Below are 20431 nucleotides of genomic sequence, written 5' to 3' on the forward strand. Positions count from 1 at the left end.
AAGCAAACCCCTACATTGTTGGCGGTAGAAATATACCCCTCTAAAAGCTTTTTTCTTCAGCCTCCACTGAAGAGGAACAGTCAATAACAGTATATTATACTGTGGGGTATCTGGGCAAGTTCTCTAAAGGAACCTGATTCAGGGGGAGGTACGCCATTTTGTCCTTTTTTTGTTTTTGTTTTAAATAAACAAAGAACGCACTTTTCTGCCTGGAAGTCCAACATGACGGCTAGAGTTATAGTAGCCATGCTGGGACCATGAAGAGCAGGCTGAGAGAATATCAGCAACCACAGCCCAGAAAGCCTCAAACCCCTGACCCAGCCGCAGCAAACATCCACGCTGTATTCCTGTCATGTGAGAAAAATAAGCCCTCACATGTTTAAGCAACTTTGCAAAGATGCACTTTGGAAGATAAGCATTTGAAAAGGGGAATGTTTCATGCATATCAAGCAAGCTTCACACACAAGCAAGATTAAGCTTAAATGGAAATGAGGTTACAATATGGGGGCGCCTGGGTGGCTCATTTGGTTAGGCATCCAACTCTTGGTTTCAGCTCAGGTCATGATCTCACGGTTTGTGAGTTCGAGCCCCGCGTAGGGCTCTGCGATGATGGCACGGAGCCTGGAGCCTGCTTGGAATTTTCTCTCCCTCTCTCTCTCTCTCTCTCTCTCTCTGCCCCTCTGCCATTCTCTTATCAAAAATAAGTAAGTAAATACTAAAAAAATAAAAATATATAAACTAGGTTACAACGACTAGGTACAACTACTTGTCCAACAGTACAATCTGTATGTGGTCAAGGGTGAAATTCTAGGTCTCAGGCGGAGCAAACTAGAGGCAGGTGGAGGCTTTAGGTAAACAGCTGAAGGAAAGTAGTCTCCACGATTGACCAGATTGCCTCTGATACTGGCACAAACCGTGCAGTCTGCACACCATGCTTCAGGTACAACACAACACAGCTCTCGGCAAACCTCTACTTTGTATGGTTCTGGTCACCAGCAGGGGGAAGGCCACATAATCTCTCAAAGTCAACTTGGGCAGGCTGCCTTCTTGTGAGTTTATCTGTAACAAGCTTCTTACCTGTCAAGGAAGATAACAGCGCCACTTAGGGTGAAACATGCTGAGTAGTTCCGATCGCCCCCTCCCTCCCTGACCTGCCTGACCCCATTCCTCTCTTCCCTGCCACACTTGACCCCTCTGCATCATACCCTCCTGCTCTACCCCTCTATTTACAGCATAGCCGGTTTGGAACTTAAAGCCAGCAGTTCTGAATTTAAGTCCTGACTTCACTAAGAAGCTGTCACCAGTCTAGTCAGTCCCCTGCCTCCTTCCCTGTGAAAGAGGCCAAGGTGCTGACTCCCATGGGTACTGTGATGACTGACTGAGCTCCTGCGTGGGGTACATTCTGGCAGGAAAAGCAGACGGGCACATAGGTTGCATGACAGTAAGGGGTCAAAAGCATTTAAGCAAGAGGAGCACCCAGTACCATAGTCCAGGGGCCGTTCTGCAGGCAGGGACTGGGCTCATCCTCAACGTGCCACACCGGCTCCTGCACCCAGACACCACCTCCAGGGGGCGACAGCCAGGGCTCTCCATTGGGCAGGATGGTGCAGAAGCCATAGCAAAGCCTTCCACATTCACCTGCTCCAGGGGAAATGAGGCCGTGCCCACTGTCGTAGTCCTACAACTTTTCTGTAGGCTTGAGATTTTTTTGAAAATAAAATTTGTTTTTTCTTTTTTTAAAGTGGGAATCAAGGGGGTAAACGGGAGTGCGCAGGACTGCAAGGCTTCCAAAGTCTCCGCCTCATACGGAGATGCAGGCAACGCATTTTTAGTAGCATGGTCTTAAACATCTCAGTAAGTCTGGGGTCACTGCTGTCGTCCTTCTGTAAGTACGTGTTCCAAGTATGACCTGGTTCGCTACTTTGTTATGAAAATATCTTCTCTCTTGTTCCGTATTTACGAACTAGTCGATGATCATAAAAATATTCTTTCTTCTATTATTTATTGTGGTTAAAATATACTTGATATAAATTTTACCATTTTAATCATCAGTGCTAAGAAGTCTCTGCTTCCTAGTTTATCCTAGAAAAGCCATTCCATAAATGATGGAGACATCGTGGGTGGATGAGGGTGTGGACAAATGGTGGATGGATGGGTGGATGGATGGATGGAGAGGTAGAGGGACATGGATGGATCAATGGTTACAATTTTAACCATTTTTAAGTTCTGTAGCATCAAATATATTCACATGGTTGTACAACCATCACCACCGGCATCCACAGAATTTTTTCCTCTTCCCCAGTGGGAACTTTGTATCTGTTAAACACTAACTCCTGATTCCCCCCCACTTCTGCAGTTCCTGGAAGCTACCCCCCTACTTTCTCTTTTTATGAATTTGATTCCTCTGGGAACCTCGTAGGAAAGGAATCACAGCCTCTGTCCTTATTTTACTTATCATCATGTCTTCCAAGTTCATTTGTACTGCAGCATCCATCTGAAGTTCCTTCCTTTGAAGGCTGAATGATATTCTGTTGTACGTATACACCATGCTTTGTTTAGCTATTTGTTGGTGGATGCTTCAATCTTTTGACTATTATGAATAATGCTGCTACAGACGTGGGTGTACAAATATCTGTTCATGTCCCTGCTTTCACCTCTTTTGTACACACCTTCATGCTTGTATATCCTACTTCCATCCCCCTTCAACTGCTTGCCTGTCCATCCAGCAAACAGTCTACTGTGTGCCCACCCTGTGCCAGGGAGGCGCTATGTTAGATTCTGGAGAGATAATAGAAACTGTCCTGCCTGGAGGGATCCAGAGAGAAATAAATAGCGAGGTCCCAAGAAATCCCAAGTTACTTTGGTACCTCTGAATTTTATTGTATAATCTCTCAGAATTATAATCACCAGGTGGCATGTAGAAATGATTTTTATTCAGGGAGTTTCCTGGCACAGGAAGGATCCTTTTAAGGATCTCTTCTCTGGTTCCACATCCCCTTCCTTCAGCTCCATGACCTCCGTGTTATTCCATTAGTACTTTTTCACGATCTAGTCTTTGGAACTTAATTTGTGTTTGCCTTGAGCGTCACTCCACTTCCGTCTCCTGACCCCTCGGATACTATGTCCAACTCTGTCTGCCCGAGAGTATGGCAGGGTGCTTGCTGGGATGGCTGCAGGAAGAAAGAACCTGGTGGAAGAGGGTGGAAGAGAGAGAGCCCCTCCTTGCTGCACCCAGGCGTTACGTGGGGGTGTGGAGAAAGGACACGACAATGCAAATATTCCAAATATGCCACCATGATGCAGAGGAGCAGAAGGAAGAGAGAAGGAAGGCTGGCCGGCACAGGAGCTACGTTAGGCTTTGCTCTTCCTGGTCCTGGGCACAAGTGGCCACCCTCTGCTGCAGTCTGAATGAGCTGCTGTCACTGGCTGTCTGGATCTGGAAAACGACCAGGAGAAATACCACGGTTTGCAGAACTTTTAGAAACAGGTCCAACCTATCCAAGAGCAGACAGGCTGACTGTCTGAGCCTGAACACAGACAGGAAACTCTCCTCCAAAGGGACCACCTCACCTGTTTGCCCCTTAACTAGATGAGGAAAGCAACAGAAGGGACTGGGGAAGGAAGAAAAGCAATCAAAGAGCTAGAAGTCCAGAGTATTCAGAGAGATTACCTTGAGGTTATCACCAGGCACTTTTGTTTTGCTTGCCACAGCAAGCGAGCACATCACCTCAAAAGGCGTTTGGTAGCATCTTGGATGGGAAAGCAGGCTTGAATTTTATGGACATCTTTGCATTTTGGTTTAAAGCTAGTCTTTCAGGGCCCGGGGAAAGTACGTGGGAGAGGGCTTGGGTAGGACTGGATACGGCTCATGAATGATAGCACAGTGTTGGATGCCAGGCACTCTTTCATGCTCTAGCAACCATGGCTAAAAGCATTCTTGTCATAGAGCTGTTCTGCTTTTTACATTCTTTTTTTTTAATTGTTTTTTAATGTTTATATTATTTATTTTTGAGAGAGAGAGAGAGAGAGAGAGCAGGGGAGGGGCAGAGAGAGAGGGGGAGACATAGAATCTGAAGCAGGCTCCAGGCTCTAAACTGCCAGCACAGAGCCCAACGTGGGGCTCAAACTCGTGAACGGCAAGATCGTGACCTGAGCCGAAGTCAGACGCCCAACCGACTGAGCCACCCGGGGGCACCTGCTTTTTACATTCTTAAACTTTGTGCAATTAAAGTATTTAATTATATTCCTTTAAAAGCCATACATGGACAAAATTCTACATTAAAAAAATTTTAAATAACCTGAATCTCTTCGCTAAAATGTAAGCTTTAGCACAAAACCCTCTTCAAGTCTAGAGCTTAGTGGTGGTTGTGAGGGGTGGGGTGAAGGAGAGGGAAATGACAAGGCACAATTATTGCTTCCTATTATTTTGAAATATCTGAATCCATCCTAATCTGACCATAAAGAAGCTGAAATTTACCTCTGTGTCACTTACAGAAAACCCCCTAAGCTGACAGTATAAACCAATCAGGACAACAAGAACAGTCATGGAGCTCCTGACCTTAAGCTGCCAGTGACTATAAGGGGTGCGGGGTAGGGGGACACGGAGGCTGGAGTCAGAGAAGATGGTCCTCTCGTCCTCTCCCTCTCTCGGAGCAACCGCATGGGGACGCTTCAGAGCAGCTGTAATTTAAACCAAACAACGATGGGCTGACGACAATTCTTCTGATGTCAGCCCCACAAGGACTGCAAAAGATGCCAAGTTTTTAAGCCTCATTAACCGTGAGGAAGGCCTCTACCAAAGCTACTCACATTGTTATTAATTCCTCTGGCCAGGACATCAGCAGCCAGATCAGCAGAGGACATGAAGGTTTATACGAAAGAGGACAGAAGGAGGATCCAAACAGATTTGGACAGGCTTGAATCCAGTAAGATGCAATCTAACGTCAGTACCAAGACCAGCGCTTAGGTCCAAGAAATTAACTGCACTCACAGCAGATGGAGAAATGGGGTTTAACAGGAGCATCTGGAGAGAACAGTTCAGGGTTTGGCGGACTGTATGTCTGGGGGGAGTAACAGTTTGTTGGGGATGAGACTGCCAAAAGATGTTTTTTTTTAAAGGCAGCAGATGCAAACCAAAACCCAAATCAGTGTGGTTCTGGGAAGCATGAGAACCACAGGGCTGCACAACCTGAGAGCTTAGAGGGCCCTCAGGAAGCATCTTCCCCGGGGTTAGACCCTGGGGCGGAGGAAGGGATGGGTTTGTGTCTGGGTACAACCCCCCACAAGGACACTGACCAGCAGAAGTTAAGCAGAACAGTGAGAAGCTCGTGAACACAAGAGGGAAACGGAAGGTCGAGACTGAAGAAACACAAATTCAAGAAGAATGAAAGCTGGCTCCAAATATTGAAACACAGGGTGCTGGGCCCCATCCCCAGAGGTTCCCATTCAGCAGATCCGGGTGGTCTCGGAATTTGCATTTCTAAGTTCCCAGGGGAGGCTGACGTGGCTGGTCCAGGGACCATACTCTGAGAAACAAAATTGTAATTCAGAAAAAAACCTGTATGTATTTCTGAGATTTTACTAAGATGCAATGGCCATTCCCCAGCAAGTCCAAATTAGGGATAATGTATTGGTTTTAAAACCCCACATATTGGGGCACCTGCGTGGCTCAGTCAGGTAAGTGTCTGACTTCAGCTCAGGTCATGAGCTCATGGTTCATGAGTTCGAGCCCCACGTCGGGCTCTGTGCTGACAGCTCAGAGCCTGGAGCCTGCTTCAGATTCTGTGTCTCCCTCTCTCTCTGCCCCACCCCTGCTCACCATCTGTTTGTCTCTCAAAAATAAATAAACATTAAAAAAACACACATTTATTTTTAAGATTGTGCTCTTTTTAAAATTTTATGTTGCTGAACAGAAGTTTCACCTTTACTTCTGACCCTTAGCATTTCTTATTAGTTCAGCTTCATAGAGCAAAATTCTGTCTCTCTCTCTCTCTGCTTCATTTCTTGCATTTTACGTAGTGGGCAGTCTCCTTCTGGTATTCTTCCATGCATCCTGTCCTGATGTATTATATTCGGCGGGTCAAGCCTCATTACATATTAAAATGTGACCTGCTTTCATCAAATGGTATCTGGCTTCCCACATCTGCTAAAATAGTAAATACTGATCTAGTCCTTTCCCCCTAAAAGCCCACACTGAGCCCACCATGCCCAGGGGCCCATTAGATTTCAAACCAGCTGCATTCAATTCCTGATTAATTTTTATTTGATCTTATATACTTGAAGCTTTAGCCTTTCGATCCCAGTAGGAAAATTACCAGCATATGGAATGCATATACAATGACATGCAAAGCAATGCAAATTAATACAAAACATACACTTCTAAATTGCTTGGGAAAAGTCTGTAAGCTTTGACATTGATATTATCTGCTTTGCTTCTCTACAGTCTGGCGAGCAGTGACCAGATTCTTTTATTACAGTTAATTTTATATGGCACCTAGCACCTGACACTGGTTAGCCTGTTAAATGGAAGGCGCCCCTGTCCGGGAGTCAGGCAAACGGGATCCTAGCCTGAACGTGGCCACTGTTCGGTTCTATGGCCTTGTACAAGTTCTCCCAATTCTCTGGTTCTCAGATCCTACATCTGGAAGTCATGAGGTGACATCATCCTAAAACCGCCAGCACTAAGGCTTACAGGCCGGCACAATGCACACATCGTGTACACGTTGTGCGTGCGGGATGCACACGTGCAATCCTCACCACAGCCCATGAGAAGGTACGATCAAGCGTGCGCCCCGTCCATGTGGTGTCACTTCAGAGGCCAGGAAACTCTCATGGGTAAGCAAGGGAGCGGCACAGCCAGAACTGGCCTCAGCAGTATCGCTCCAGGGGCCACTCAGTGGAGCTGCTGCTCTGTTGCCCCATTTCCAGCTGTGTTACTACGAAACATTAAGTTTGCATGATTCACGAAGTCAAAGTTCACATCTCACAGTCACATGTGCTTCAAAGTACTGTTTCTGTGAGATGCTGAGAGTTACGGGAGTTCGATGTCAAAATGCCAGCCCAATCAGACTGTATTCACCTGAAGGGACTCCATACCTTCGTTCCATCCCTTTCATGTATTGTGTGTGAAGCTCCGTCATCTCACAAAAGCCATCCCCCTTTCCCTCCTCTCACCTGAGGAGTGGCTTCCAGGGAGGCAAGCGTGGAGGCCACTGCCAGTCCTCAGCCCGCAGCGCGCCCCGCAGACCTCGCTCCCATGTGTGAGACGCGCCCCCCTGGCTCTCACCTCTCCCCATGAAGGCAGGGGCTCTGTCCCAGGTCCACACCCCTGCCCCGGCCACCCCAAACGTTAAATAGTGCCCCAGCACAGGTGACGCCTACTCCACTGGAGCATCAGCCAGGGTCTCAGACTCAACCAACCGAACGTATCTTTCCTCCAAAACCTGCCCCTCCTCTAATGTTCCCTTTTTTATGAATGGCAGCAACATCTGCCACAACCTGGAGAGAGTCGCCCTGCCCTCTCCACACAAAAGTCGTCACCAAGTCGCTCCAGAGTCTGCCTTGAATGCAAGCACTTGCTGCCACGGCCTCAGCCCAGCCCAGCCCCCCAGGCCTCTCAGACCCTTGGAACAGCCCTGTTTACCTTCCCGGTACCTCAGATCCATTCTCACACAGCAAACCTAGTCTTGTTTTGTTTTGAATGCAACTCTCACCAGGACACTCTCAGGTGTGAAACTGTCCAGAGGATTAATTCCACAAAAGGGCCCCAAGGCCTGGCATCATGTAGCCCTGGCACCTGCTCACCTCACCTGTGCCACTCTCTCTTCACATCAAACTGGACCTCTCCATTCCACAAACCCTCTGCTAGTCCTTCTGTCTCAGGGCACGCTGCTCCCTGGGCAGGGAGAGTGCTCCTTTCCCCCTTCTCTTCCGTGCACTTAGTGGACACCACTCCCACTCATCCATGAGGCCCACCTTAAATCTCCCCCAGAAGGCCACCTGCCTCTTTCCCAGACTCAGCACATCTGCCCCCTTCCCTCCCCCCCACCCCCCCCTCCCCCCAGCACACGGCACTGGCCAGACCCACAGTAAGGTCTCAACAAATTTAGATTGATGAATTGACTTTTCAACCCGGCATCACACAATCCCATTCTCGTGCCGCCTTCTTCCACTTCCCAGCCTAAGAAGGAAATCCTTTCTTTGAAGGAGACACAGTTTACTTCTGGTAGGGGCCCTAAGATAAGCCCCAGGCTACCAACCAAACTAGCAGCTGCAGTATTCAGTGATTTTCAAGGGAGAAAACAGAAGCTGGGCACAGTCACGTACATTCCCTACTTCCTCACCCCCCACCCCCCACCCCCCACTGCAGCCATGATCTGCATTCATCCAAAGTCACATTGACAACTATTTACTGCCTGCCTATCTTGAGGGTACTTACTTGGCATGGTGCGATCAAGTGCCGACTTTGACTTATTCCCCAATTATGCCATTCACTCCTACCTACCACCGTGCTGATAACTGTGGCATTTAGCAAATCACTTTCGAATGAGTTAACTCTGGAATGAGTACAAGCAATAAACAGGAAGGAACCCTGCTCCTCATCTCCCCCTCCCCCAAATTCTTCTATCAGCTTTCCGAACTCCGGACCACACAACCAAATTCTTTGGCTATTGTTTCTCTGCTAATAAAAGAGGTAATTCAACAGCATCTTAATCGGTCATTTCTCAGACAGTATTGGATCCTTGGAAAGTGCAGCACAGAAATGTTCCCTGCCATCATTCATTTATTTTTAAAGATTTTACTTCCTCAAGACACTATCAACGAAGGCTGTCAAAAGGGACAGTTAGGTTCTAAAATGCCTTAGGCTGATAAGTGGTTTGATAAGGGCACGCTTCATGCACGTAAGATCAAGAAGGGTGACTTCTCTGTCTACCAACTCTCACGGGATACTTAATATTAGCCCTAATTCCCTTAATATTCTGGGTTGTTCCTCTTCGACTGTACGGACGAGAAGAGGGAAGGGTAAGGTCTGAGGGCTAACACCACCTCTTCGTGTGCCCAGGTAAGGGGGCAAATCACAAGCTTCCCGTGCGACAACAACCCGGAAAACCTCCCCAAGACCGAGAACTTGGTTCTAAAACTACCAGGCAATACCAGCTCACTCACGCCGTCAGTCTAAGTAAAGATGGTAAACTGACTCGAGAGTCCAGACCTCTTGGCTTGGATCCCCGGAGGCTCCAAGCCTGCCTGAGCGGCGCGGCCACCTCGCAGGGGGGACGTCCTGGTCAGCTCTGCGGCATGAAAACTTGACCTTAAAAAGCAACGAAGCTCGTCCCTGCGGAGGGCACCGCCAGGAGGTCCGCCCCACAGCTTGCGATCTCCAAACTGGTGAGACCTCACCCCACCACCCCACCCCACCCCTCCCCTCCGCCCCAGAGCGCCCAGTGCTAATGGACAAGCCACTGGTGCAGCCCATCCCCGAGCGCCTCGTCCCTCTCCCGCCCACGCGCTTCCCGCCTACCAGGGACGAGGACGCCAGGGACCCGAGTCTCGGGCAGCGTCGCAGGCGGCGCTGGGGCTGCGGTGAGGCTGGAGCGCTGGGTTGGGGGGGGGGGGAGGTGGGAATAGCCGGCGTCGCGCCCCCTCCCACTTGGCGCCCCTCGCCAGAGCGGCCCTTGTGCCGCGGGACGGAAACTGCGGGCCCCCAGCCTCGGAAAGGGCGCGTGCCGGAGCCGCGTTCTCACCGTTCGGGGAGAGTCCGGGGAAACCCTGGTGCGGACACGCCGCGCGGGTTCCCGAAGTTGCGGCGTCCGCGAGTGCCGAGGCGGGGTCACCCGCAATAGCCCCCGACTCCATCTCCGCCCGCCGGGTGCCCGCGCCCTTCCTCCCGGCACCCGCTAGGCGCGCAGCCAGGCCGGGGCTCAGCCCGGGATCCCGCTGCGGCACCCCGTGGTCGGCGTCCCCGCCCCCACCCCCCCCCCCGAGAGCAACGCGGCGCCCAAGTTTTCCCTAGCGGGAAAGTCAAAGTCTCGAGGAGGAGAGGGTCCGGCCGTCCCGGCCACTCCGGGGCTGGGATCGGAGCCCTGCACCCCGGCCCCGGCCGTTCCTCGCTGGCCTGCGCGGCCAAGTCGACTTACGAAAGGGAGCAGGGGAGCCCCGGACGCGGGGTCCCCGCGGCTGCAGAGGCCGTCCGGGAGGGGGCCGCGAGCTGCCCTCCGGGCTCCCAGCCCCTCTGCGGCGGCGGCGGCGGCGGCTCGCTCCCGCCTCCTCCCCTTTCGCCAACTCGGCGGCGCGCCCTGCTAGGGAGTTGCTTTCCCTCGGCCGGGGGTGGGAGAGCGCCGAGCGGCCCCCGTGACGTGGAGGAGAAAGGAGGAGCGCCGTCGCCGCGCTCCCGCAGCGGGAGCTCCCCGCCCCTGCACTCCGGGGTCCCCGCTCCAAGCTTGGGACAAAGTTGCGAGGCGCGCGCGGCGCGCTCCGCTCCGGCCGAGCCGCGCGGCTCTGCGCCGCTGCCCTGAGCGTCAACCAGGTTCGGGTGCCTCCCCGCGTTAAACAGACAAGAAATCCGAGGTCCGGGGAGCCAAGAGACTTGCCCAAAGTCGCTCAGAGGGCGGTGACAAAGCAAACTTACATCTGCGACTCCTTGCTTTCCCCCAAGGCTGTGCTCTGTGAAGCTCGGGCCCTGCAGGATTTGCCTCGCTCTCATTGGTGAGACTGGGACAGTGTCCCACGCAGCCGGGAGAAATATCTAGGAACAGCGTGGGAAGGTGGAGCTTTATGGCCAATAAATAGGGTACAAAGTTGTTTTCCGTCAGTGCCTACATGCCAGATAGACACTCGAAGGCTTCCTTTTTACCCGAGAAAGCGGGGCGGGGTGGGGGTGGGGGGTCGGTGAGGGCGTCAGGCCTTGAGGGCGTGGGATCCGGTACCAGTCCTGATCCCGGAATAATTGAATGAAAGCAAGCTCAGACCTACTTAACCAACTAAGAAATATCTACAGCTTGAAATATACTAATTTTTGGAAGTGGATGTGATGCAGGCAGGCCAGTCTGAGGACACGGGAGAGGGGCCCCAAAGAACGAGCCAATAGGATCCTTGGCTTCGGGCAGGATAGAAATCACCTGTGAAAAGTTTATGGCATAGCGGGAGTGACCGAGAATAGCAGAGGGAGTGTCTGGGAGACTCCAAAGGGGGAATGAGTCTAGGGGTTGCTTTGGGTTAGGGATTTATATTGGAAAGGTGTCCAGGGTATGCGTTCCTTGAGGATTCCAGGAGAGGGGCCAAAGGCACATGACAGGTGAATATTAGGTGTTATTTTAGAAGGTCCACGGTGTTGATGCCAGCCTCAGCCCAGATTTGATCGAAGCTAATGTCCTGGAATGAGTTTGGGATCTGGCTCTTCTTAGATGTTATCCGGTGTCTGAGAACTTAGGACAGAACTCAGAGAATAACTTTCTTATTTCCCCCTTGGAGTGGGAACATAGCTCCTCTGGTTTATGCAAACGCAAAAAATAGAACATGAGTAAATGGGGCCTAGCAGAAGAACAGCAGAGATGGAGCCTTTCTAAAAATGGAGTCCCTTCCGTTTCCCTATCTCAGATGCTTTATCTGTGCTGGCAGTTGTCTACTTCCAGAAGTCTCCTGCAGCACTCCTGTTCCTTTTAGGGCCAGAGGCTCCTAGGGCCTGACTTTTAGACCAGGAGGCCCACGAGGCAAGTCAGTCACAGCTGGTTTGCTGCTTCCTTCAGTGTCAGTCCGTGTTGACTAAGGGCTTGCCATATGCCTGGTTGGTGGGTGGAGAGCCAGATAAGACCAGACTCTGACACCCAGTGAATCCCAACTAGGGAGCACTGCATAAGACTCCGTATCCTTTACTCCCAGGATCTAGAGTCTGTCCACAGTAGTAGAGACTCTGAGACTACTCTGCCTCTTAAAAACTTCTCTGTGCCAGGGGAGCAAGTACTTCAAGATCCATTTTGCAGGCACTTTCAAGTAAATGGCCAGCTTTGCACTCATCTCCTTTTCCCCAATGGGACCTCCTTTTTCCGCAAGAGTCACTAAAGATCAGGTAATTCACTCTGCTTGTCTCCCCCGTCTGCACACGAAGAAGATGATGATAAAAACAAGTAAGGCTTCTATCATCCATCTTGGGTGCTATTCTAAGATATCTATACAGACTCCTTTAATCATCACAAAGTTACGAAAGAGGTGCCATTTCTATTCTGATTTTATAGATGACAAGAGGGAAGCAGGTGAAGTGAAATAAGTTGCCAATAAATGGAAGAGCCATAACTCAGACCCTGATGGGCTGCCCCAAGTATCCATGCTGTTAACAGCTGAGGAGACTGAGGCCTCTGAGACTGGGATTTGAATGGCCCACCGGCCCACACCAGCCCCCACTCGCACCACCGAAGCTTCTGGTTATCTCAAGCAAGGGGCGTTACGAAAGCCACACTCACAGAATTCCTCCCAAAGAGACCAGTTTTCTTATTCTGAATATATCCAATCAAAAGTGGTTATCCAGGGGCATCTGGGTGGCTCAGTCGGTAAAGGGTGCAACTTCTGCTCAGGTCATGATCTTGCAGTTTGTGAGTTAGACCCCGCATCAGGCTCTGTGCTGACCTCTCAGAACCTGGATCCTGCTTCAGATTCTGTGTCTCCCCCCTCTTTCTGCCCCTCCCATGCTCATGCTCTGTCTCTGTCTCTCAATAATAAATAAATGTTAAAAAATTTTTAAAAAGTGGGTATCCATTCACTCACTTGCTCCCCTGTCTCCAACTCCCAGATCAACCTACTTACTAGTCATAAAGCAAACTGTTTCTATGATGGGACCTTAAAAAACACCTTTAGCATAAAGTTTGGGCACGTTGTTTTGGATTGTTCTATATTCAGACCATGCCCATTCTCTCCCTGCCCTCTCTATTCACTGCCATCAATTAGTCCCTTTCCTTAAAACAGTGCCCCAAGTCTTCCAAAAGCTGATTGTCCAAGGCTGGATGGTGGCCATGGAAGGTCTCTGCTACGCTGTGCAGCACGCTCAGTATTCCTGTTAGTTTCCCAGAGCTGCCGTAACAAATTACCATGAACTAGGTGACTTAAAACAGTAGAAATGTATTCTTTCACAGTCTGAACCCAGAAGCCTGAAATTAAGGGGTTGGCAGGGCCATGCTCCCTCTGAAAGCTCTAGGCAAGAATACTCCTCTGTCTCTTCCTCGCTTGCGGTGGTCAAGGGCACTCCTTGGCGCTCCTCGGCTTGCAGAAACATCACTTCAGACTTTGTTTCCTTTACTACGTTAGCCTTCTTTTGTGTGTGTGTGTGTCTTCTCTGTGTCCAAATTTCTGTCTTCTTTAGGGTTATGGGACACTGGGTTTAGGACCACCCTAATCCAGTATGACCTCATCTTAACTTGATTACATCTGCAAAGACCCTATTTCCAAATAAGGTCAGGTCCACAGGTTCTGGGTGGACATGAATTTTGGGAGGACCCTATTCCACCAAGTACCAGCCCTAAAAGTCACTGTTAATGAAAATGTTTGCTTGAGCTAAGAATGCAAAGAGTTATAAATCACAGGGCCTCTCCTCCAAGTAAGACATTGTTCTTACAGACATAGTCCCTGTACCCAGAACATCAATAACCAACAGGACAGGAGATGCCAAGCGCCAAATGATGGGCCAAATGACAGCCATGCTCAGGAAGTCAGCCAAGGGGACACAGTCACTGAGGACACCACTAAAGCACATCACTCTGAGCAGAGGGCAATCTAAGCACACCCTTGTAGGAAAGCAAAGATAAGTAAGGATAGCTTATCAAAAGCACAGCTGTGAGTGGGGAAGGCGTGCCTGGCAGAATTTTACTTCTGAAGTTTTACTGCAGAAATGAGAGGCTAAAAGGACACCTACCATATGGAGTATAAGAACATGGTAGATTATTTGGCCACAATAATGGTATGTTGCAATGCCATTGCAATTAGCATGCTTTAAAGTGCTCTTTCCTTTCATTAATTTCATTCGGTCTTTTTTTTTTTTTTAATGCTCTATTTATTTTTGAGAGAGCACAAGTGGGAGAGGCAGAGAGAGAGAGGGATGAAGGATCTGAAGGGAGCTCTGAGCTGCCAGCACAGAGCTGGATGCTGGGCTTGAACTCACGAAACACAAGATCATGACTTGAGCCGAAGTTGGATGCCCAACTGACTGAGCCACCCAGACGCCCCTCATTTGGTCTTTATAACAGAGTGTCATCAGAGAAAAGGACATTATATCTTACATCTAAGGATCCTGGGGCTCAAAGGGGGCAAATAATTTGCTCAGGTCAAACAGCAAATCGGTTGGAGAATTGGTATGAAACACACTGGCCTCAATAGTCCTTGTTCAGGAATTTCCTTACCAAATGATGTTTTCCCCCGGGTGAGCCTTCCAGGACTGGCTGTGTTATCCTTGGCCCAAGGAAAGCATCTCAAGAACAGGGTAATCCTGTAAGAAATGAAAAGCCCTCCTAAAGCCATGTGAATTCCAAATTGGAATTGTGATAAACCTCCCCCAGACATCTGAATTGGTTTCACTAAACCTTCTGAGTATTTTTGGCTGTATTAAAGAATCTCCTTTGGCCTTCTAGAAACATAATAGGATACAGTGGCCTTCTGAGAAGCTCAGCTGATTACCTCATGAAAATAGAAGTTGGAGAAGTTGAGATGGTGGATACAAAAGGCAACAAATTACATCACAAAATGGTAAGCTGACAGAAACTGATAATCACAATTTCGTGTTGGATCTCACCAGTGTGGAGTCGTGCGCAGATGACCAGATCTTGGCATGTTTGAAAGATTTTCCCCTAAGAATCTGTAACTGTGGCAAGCAGCTGGAAGTAAGCAGAAAGTCTAACCTTGGGCTGAGTATCTGATGATTGATGTGTGTTTTCCTGGATTTTCCTTTACTTAGTAATCAGGGAACTTGCTGTATCCTCTGCTGGCTGTGTTTAATGGTATGTTTAAGGATGAAATGCTTTTGAATCCAGTGTGATTCACTGAGTTCTTACCTGTGCAAAGTGCTACACTGGTTGCTACAAGAGAATACAAAAATATAAGAGACAGTCCCTGACCTTGAAGAAAAGCCCATATCATTTAGGAGAGATGAGACCTAGAGATTAAAAATGGTATGAGTGGGGCTGCAATGATATTCTCAGCAGTTTCTCATCAATCAGTTGTCTGTTCAGATGCAACTTCTCTTGCCACCCTTTTTACAACAATGGCTTCCTGTACCTCCATATCACCTTCTAGCCCTTTATTTTGCTCTCTGGCCTTTATGACATTTGTCACTGTCTGAAATTAACTTCTTTGCTTGTTTACTCTGCTCCTAGACAGAGGACATGGAATTGTCTCATTTTTTGGTGTATTCCTAGCAGCTAAAAACAATGCTGGGCACATATTTGGTGCTCATGAAAATTTTCCAGACAAATGAATGAAGTACATATTAATCAACTGAAAATGGGCCAAGATAAGTTGAATTAATGTAGTGTTTCCCACATTTGACTGATAAAACTTATATGGGCACTATCAAAAATTTTTTTGTGAAGATTTTGATTCAGTAAGCCTGGAATGGGGCCCAGGAATCTGTATTTTTAAGAAGCATCCCAAATGATTCTTTTAATGGGACAAGTTTCAGAAACACAGGATTAATGCAGTGATTGATGCATTGATGGTGGTTGGAAAAAAAAACAAAACTGAAGTTACAAGATCAGTTTCCAAAGATCAGTGGCTGCTCACTGGAATCACCTGGGAGAGATTTAAAAAACCCTGTGGGTGCCTGGGCGGCTCATTTGGTTAAGCAGCCTACTCTTGATTTCAGCTCAGGTCAGGTACTCATGGTTAGTGAGTCAGCTGTGCGGACAGCACAGAGCCTGCTTGGGATTCTGTCTCCCCCTCTTTGCCCCTCCCCCCCACATGGGTTTGCATGCTTGCTCTCTCTCTCTCTCTCTCTCTCTCTCTCAATAAATAAATAAACTTACAAAAAAAAAATCCCGACAGCACAGACACTACTCCAGATCAATGAAACTAGAATCTCTTGGGATGAGGCCTAGATTTGGTCTGGGTTTTAACATTCATCAGGTGTTCCTAATAAATATCCAAGACTGACAATCCCCTGAGATCTGCAGAAATATTTTATAAGTACTTCATGTATATTGCTAGGTTGTGGTCCAGTGGCTTCCAGCTTATTGTGTCCCACAGCTAGAATCCTTGATCTCCTAGTCTGGAAGAAACACATGCAGACACTTACACAATAACCCAATTTGGGGAGAACTATAGTAACTTTTTGCTATTGTAAAACATGTTATTGGGGCGCCTGGGTGGCTCCGTTGGTTAAATGTCTGATTTCGGCTCAGATCATGAGCTCGTGGTTGGTGGGTTCGAACTGTGTGCTGACAGCTCAGAGCCTGGAGCCTGCTTCCAATTCTGTGTCTCCCTCTCACTGCCCCTCCCTCGCTTGCATTCTGTCTGTCTCTCTCTCTTAAAAATAAACAAACATTAAAAAAATTTAACAAAAAAGGTTATTTAAAGCAACAACTGAATAAAATCTCATGTACTTCATGGCCAGAGAAAAAAACACATACAATATTTTGAAGGTGAGAAAGCCAACGCCCCTTGGGCATAGCCTAGATGGTTAGAATGAGTCATAGAGAGTAAAAATGCTATGCTTATAATAAAATGGGAGAAAACAGGGGCACCTGGATGGCTTAGTCAGTTAAGCGTCCGACTTTGGCTCAGGTCATGATCTTACAGTGTGTGGGTTCAAGCCCCGTGTCGGGCTCTGTGCTGACAGCTCGGAGCCTGGAGCCTGCTTCGGATTCTGTGTCTCCCTCTCTCTCTCTGCCCCTCCCACACTCACAATCTCTCTCTCTCTCTCTCTCTCTCTCTCTCTCTCTCTCTCTCAATAAATAAAAAAAAAAAAAAAAGGGAGGAAACATAGGAGAATCCTGAGTTTCTCTCGGAGGCCTACAGAAAGGTGAGAGGTGGCCCAGGAAAGAGAGAAAGGGGAAGATGTGGAAAGAGTCTGTAACAGTGGTTCTCAATCTGGCTGCATATTAAAATCACCTAAGGTGCTTAAGAAATTACCGATCCCAGACTCGTTCTCAAAGATTTTCTGTATTAAGTATAGGGATGCAGTGTGTGTGTGTGTGTGTGTGTGTGTGTGAGATGCAGCAAGGTTGTTATTCACAGGTTCAGAGAGGGGAGCCCGGGCAATTTACCCCTCATAACAACAACAGCTATCATTTATTTTTTTTATTTTTTTAATGTTTTTTATTTTTATTTTTGAGAGAGTCAGCACAGAGCCTGACTCTGGGCTTGAACCCACAAACGTGAGATCATGACCTGAGCTGAAGTCCGTTGCTCAACTGACTGAGCCACCCAGGCGCCCTGACAGCTATCATTTATTGAGCAACCCCTCTGTGCCAGCCACAGTGGCTGATGCCTACTTTATGCAGCTTACCTCATTGAATCCTCACGTACATCTGAGGAGGAAGGTACGTTGGTAGCTCCATTTACAGACATGGAAACCTAGAGAGGGTCACAAGTTTCCCTAATTAGAGAGTGGCAGAGCTACGATGTCGGCCCCGAGCCTGCTCTCATATCCACTATCTTGTCCTGCTTCAACCAAGGCAGGGTGTGATGAGGACGTCCTTAAGGAGAAACTCCCTGTGGCAGAGGTCATGTCCAGTCATTAAGTTTTGTGCTGTACTGTGCTGGAACTCCTTCCCCTTTATCACGAAGCCTTCCGGGAAGCCCCTGCTCCACAACAGCTGGGGTGGGTGGTGCTTTGGGGAAAGGACCAGGTGGGGTGAGATCAGCATGAGGCAGAGGGATGTGGGAGGTGGTGAGAGCGTTAGTGGCTGAGAGCAGTGTCCAAGGACCAAGCTGACCAGTAGGCTGATGGAGTTTCATAGAAAAACAGCTACAGTAGAGAATGTAGAGAAACAGCAGCAGAGGGACCAAAAATGGGGCAGTGGCGGACTTTGCCCTGTGTGTTGACTGAGCGGCTCGAGTCTGTCCCCTTGGCTTCTATAGGAAAGGGACCTCCACCATTTTAGAGAGGGGCTCTCTGGGCTTGTGTTACGACACATAAAGTAATTTGTGACAGAGAGCCAGGTTCTTCCACATTTGACTGTCTACTTGTTTATTTATCCTGGATACCTTTTTTTTTTTTGGTTAAGTATCAAAATTTTCTTAAACCTCTCCATATCTACCACTAGCATTTCTGTTTCGGGGACCTTTTTACACGAGGAAACCTAATTTTTGTTTTGTTCTGTTTAGTCATTTCGTAACAGTTAATGTGTAGGCATAATGAGCAGAGAACAAAAATGCTGTGCTGAGGTGAAGATGTTGGGTGATTGGCAAGTCTCACCCACCAGCTGGGTAACTTGTCTCACCACTTCCTGGCCTCCGGCTTTGAAGGACATGACCCAACTTCATATCTCAGCCAGCCTGCCAGACGTCATGGAACTTTAAGGTGTCTTGTGAAAATCTAAAAACAGAAATGTTAACTGCTTTTACTTTTAGAAATACCACTATTTACATTACAGCTTCAAATGTTTGCATCTGCCGTTCCTACTTTAAAGTCCCTGGCAAAGTAGCCTAAATGAAAGAATGTGAAGTAACAAATATGTCCAAGGAATTTAAGGTTGACCATGCAGCCTGTACTCAGGGCTTAAATAGAGACTGAGGCAAGCTAATCTGACATGGCCTCAAATTCTGTTCCTCTTATTTAGGTCCATAAAAGAATTATGGACGTGAGAACGTTATGATTAAGTTTAAGCAGAAGCTTACTGTATTTCTTGGCTTTAACAAGTTTAAGAATGATATAGCCCTGGTATCCTTCTGTGAAATAGGCTTCAACATAAATGTGCTGAGGAGAAATAGGAGAGGGTGTCCAAAGAAATACACATGGTGGGTATGTGCTGTTATTCCTCATGGAACTGAGAATCCAAAGGGACTTAAAAGTCCAGGTCCTCTGGGCACATGCATTCATTTAAAAACAACAGGACAGTTTCCCATGAAAATTGAGTTTGGGCAATATTTCAGATGAATAAGCTTTACTCATTCTTTGCACTGGAACTCCCTAGATTGAGAAAGAGAGAGCCCAAGAACAGATACCAATGTGTTCATATTGCAACTCATCCAGTAAGACTGCTGCATTCCATTTGCCACTTATGTCTCCGTCTGCCATGACTACCTGTCATTCACTGAAGTGAGCAAATACTGACTCCCTCAGAGTGTGTAGGAGGAAGGAGTCGATACGGTCGTCATCACTCAAAATGATGTCAATACTCTTGTAATCATTTTGTATATATATAATCAGGCAAATACTTTTGGTTGAGAGAGAGGAAATAGATGGTAGCTGACAGCATGAGTTCTGAAGCCAGATTATTAGGTTTGAATCCCAGCTTTACCACTTGGTAGCTGTGTGACTTTGGGCCAAGTTACTTCATTCTGTCCCTCAGTTTCCTTATTTGTAAAACGGGAATAATATCTCTGCCTCATAGGGTGTGGTGAGGATTAAATGAGTTATTACATTGAAAGTGGTTAACAATGACTGGTACATATTAAGTGTTCAATAAATATTGCTCTTAGCCCAACTCTTACCCCTCACACATATGTTTGGTGTTTTTGTTGGTTTGTTTTACTGACAGATTCTGGAATCCGTACAACGGACTACTCTCCTGCACATGGGCAAATCCTTTTTCCTCTCAACCAATCAAGTTAATCCTACTTCCCAGGCCAGTGACTAGTTTACAAATGGGCAGATGGTATAATTCTAGCCAATGAGACACAATGTACCGGGGTGGTCGTGGTGCTCGGAAAAGATGTGCATTGGAAGAAAGTTATTTCTGTTCTTCTTCTAATGAGGCTGTTTCTACATGTACACCTCCTGTAATAGCCCAGCCATCTTGGCACTGTGAAGGGAGCTGGAAGAAAGATGGAAACAATGTTGAGTTGAAGAATTAATGAAGTCTAAAGTTTCTACCTCTGGACTCATTACAGGAAATAAATTTTCCTTATTGTTTAAGCCATTTTTGAGTAGAGTTTTCTATTATTGTACCTGAAACCTTCTAACTGGTTGATATTTCTTGAGCATCTAGTATGTTTGAGATATTTTATGGAAATAAGGTATAAATCTCTAAGCCTGATATCAACAAGTTTTCCAGCTATTTGCAGGGAGATGAACTATGAGAACGAATAACACCAAGCTGTAAATATTCGGTGCTTGGATCAGGGTGGTCTGAGAAAGCAATACATGAGGTCATATATGAGGAGAGGGCTCAAAGAGTAAAGAACACATAGATGGGCAGAAGAGAGAGGGAATATTCTAGGTAGTATAAACAAATGTATGGGAGAGTTAGGGATTGCATTAACTTGCTCAGAGCGCCATTACAGAATACCACAA

The 20431-nt window shown here is 47.7% G+C and overlaps 1 protein-coding gene and 1 long non-coding RNA gene across 11 annotated transcripts in view; one reads left to right on the forward strand and one right to left on the reverse strand.

Moving 5' to 3' along the window:
* GCNT4 (glucosaminyl (N-acetyl) transferase 4) overlaps nucleotides 1–18528 on the reverse strand; it is a 36977-nt gene extending 18449 nt beyond the window's left edge. The window contains exons 1-2 of one of the 8 annotated variants that reach the window (XM_019835593.3): nucleotides 17480–18528; nucleotides 14382–14467 (exon numbers count right to left, since the gene is read on the reverse strand). Coding sequence is in view for 1 of the 8 variants with exons in the window: in XM_003981090.6 (XP_003981139.2) it covers nucleotides 10137–10702 (566 nt within the window). In the remaining 7 variants the exon portion in view is untranslated. Of the gene's footprint in view, nucleotides 1–968; nucleotides 1084–9165; nucleotides 9338–9743; nucleotides 9939–10136; nucleotides 10746–14381; nucleotides 14562–17479 lie in introns of those variants that run through there. The other 7 variants (XM_019835587.3, XM_045062147.1, XM_003981090.6 and 4 more) reach the window with 7 other exon arrangements.
* LOC102901186 lies at nucleotides 9248–20057 on the forward strand. Of its 3 annotated transcripts, XR_006600971.1 has the most exons (4): nucleotides 10568–10704; nucleotides 11878–12064; nucleotides 14610–14724; nucleotides 19677–20057. It is a non-coding gene; the product is annotated as an uncharacterized LOC102901186 (long non-coding RNA). The 3 variants fall into 3 exon arrangements; XR_006600968.1 differs by lacking the exons at nucleotides 10568–10704; nucleotides 11878–12064 and adding an exon at nucleotides 9248–9387; XR_006600969.1 differs by lacking the exon at nucleotides 11878–12064 and having other exon boundaries at nucleotides 10651–10789.
* The last annotated feature ends 374 nt before the right edge of the window (nucleotides 20058–20431 follow it).

The sequence above is a fragment of the Felis catus genome, chromosome A1 (assembly GCF_018350175.1).
Source record: "Felis catus isolate Fca126 chromosome A1, F.catus_Fca126_mat1.0, whole genome shotgun sequence".
NCBI classification, from domain to species: domain Eukaryota; kingdom Metazoa; phylum Chordata; class Mammalia; order Carnivora; family Felidae; genus Felis; species Felis catus.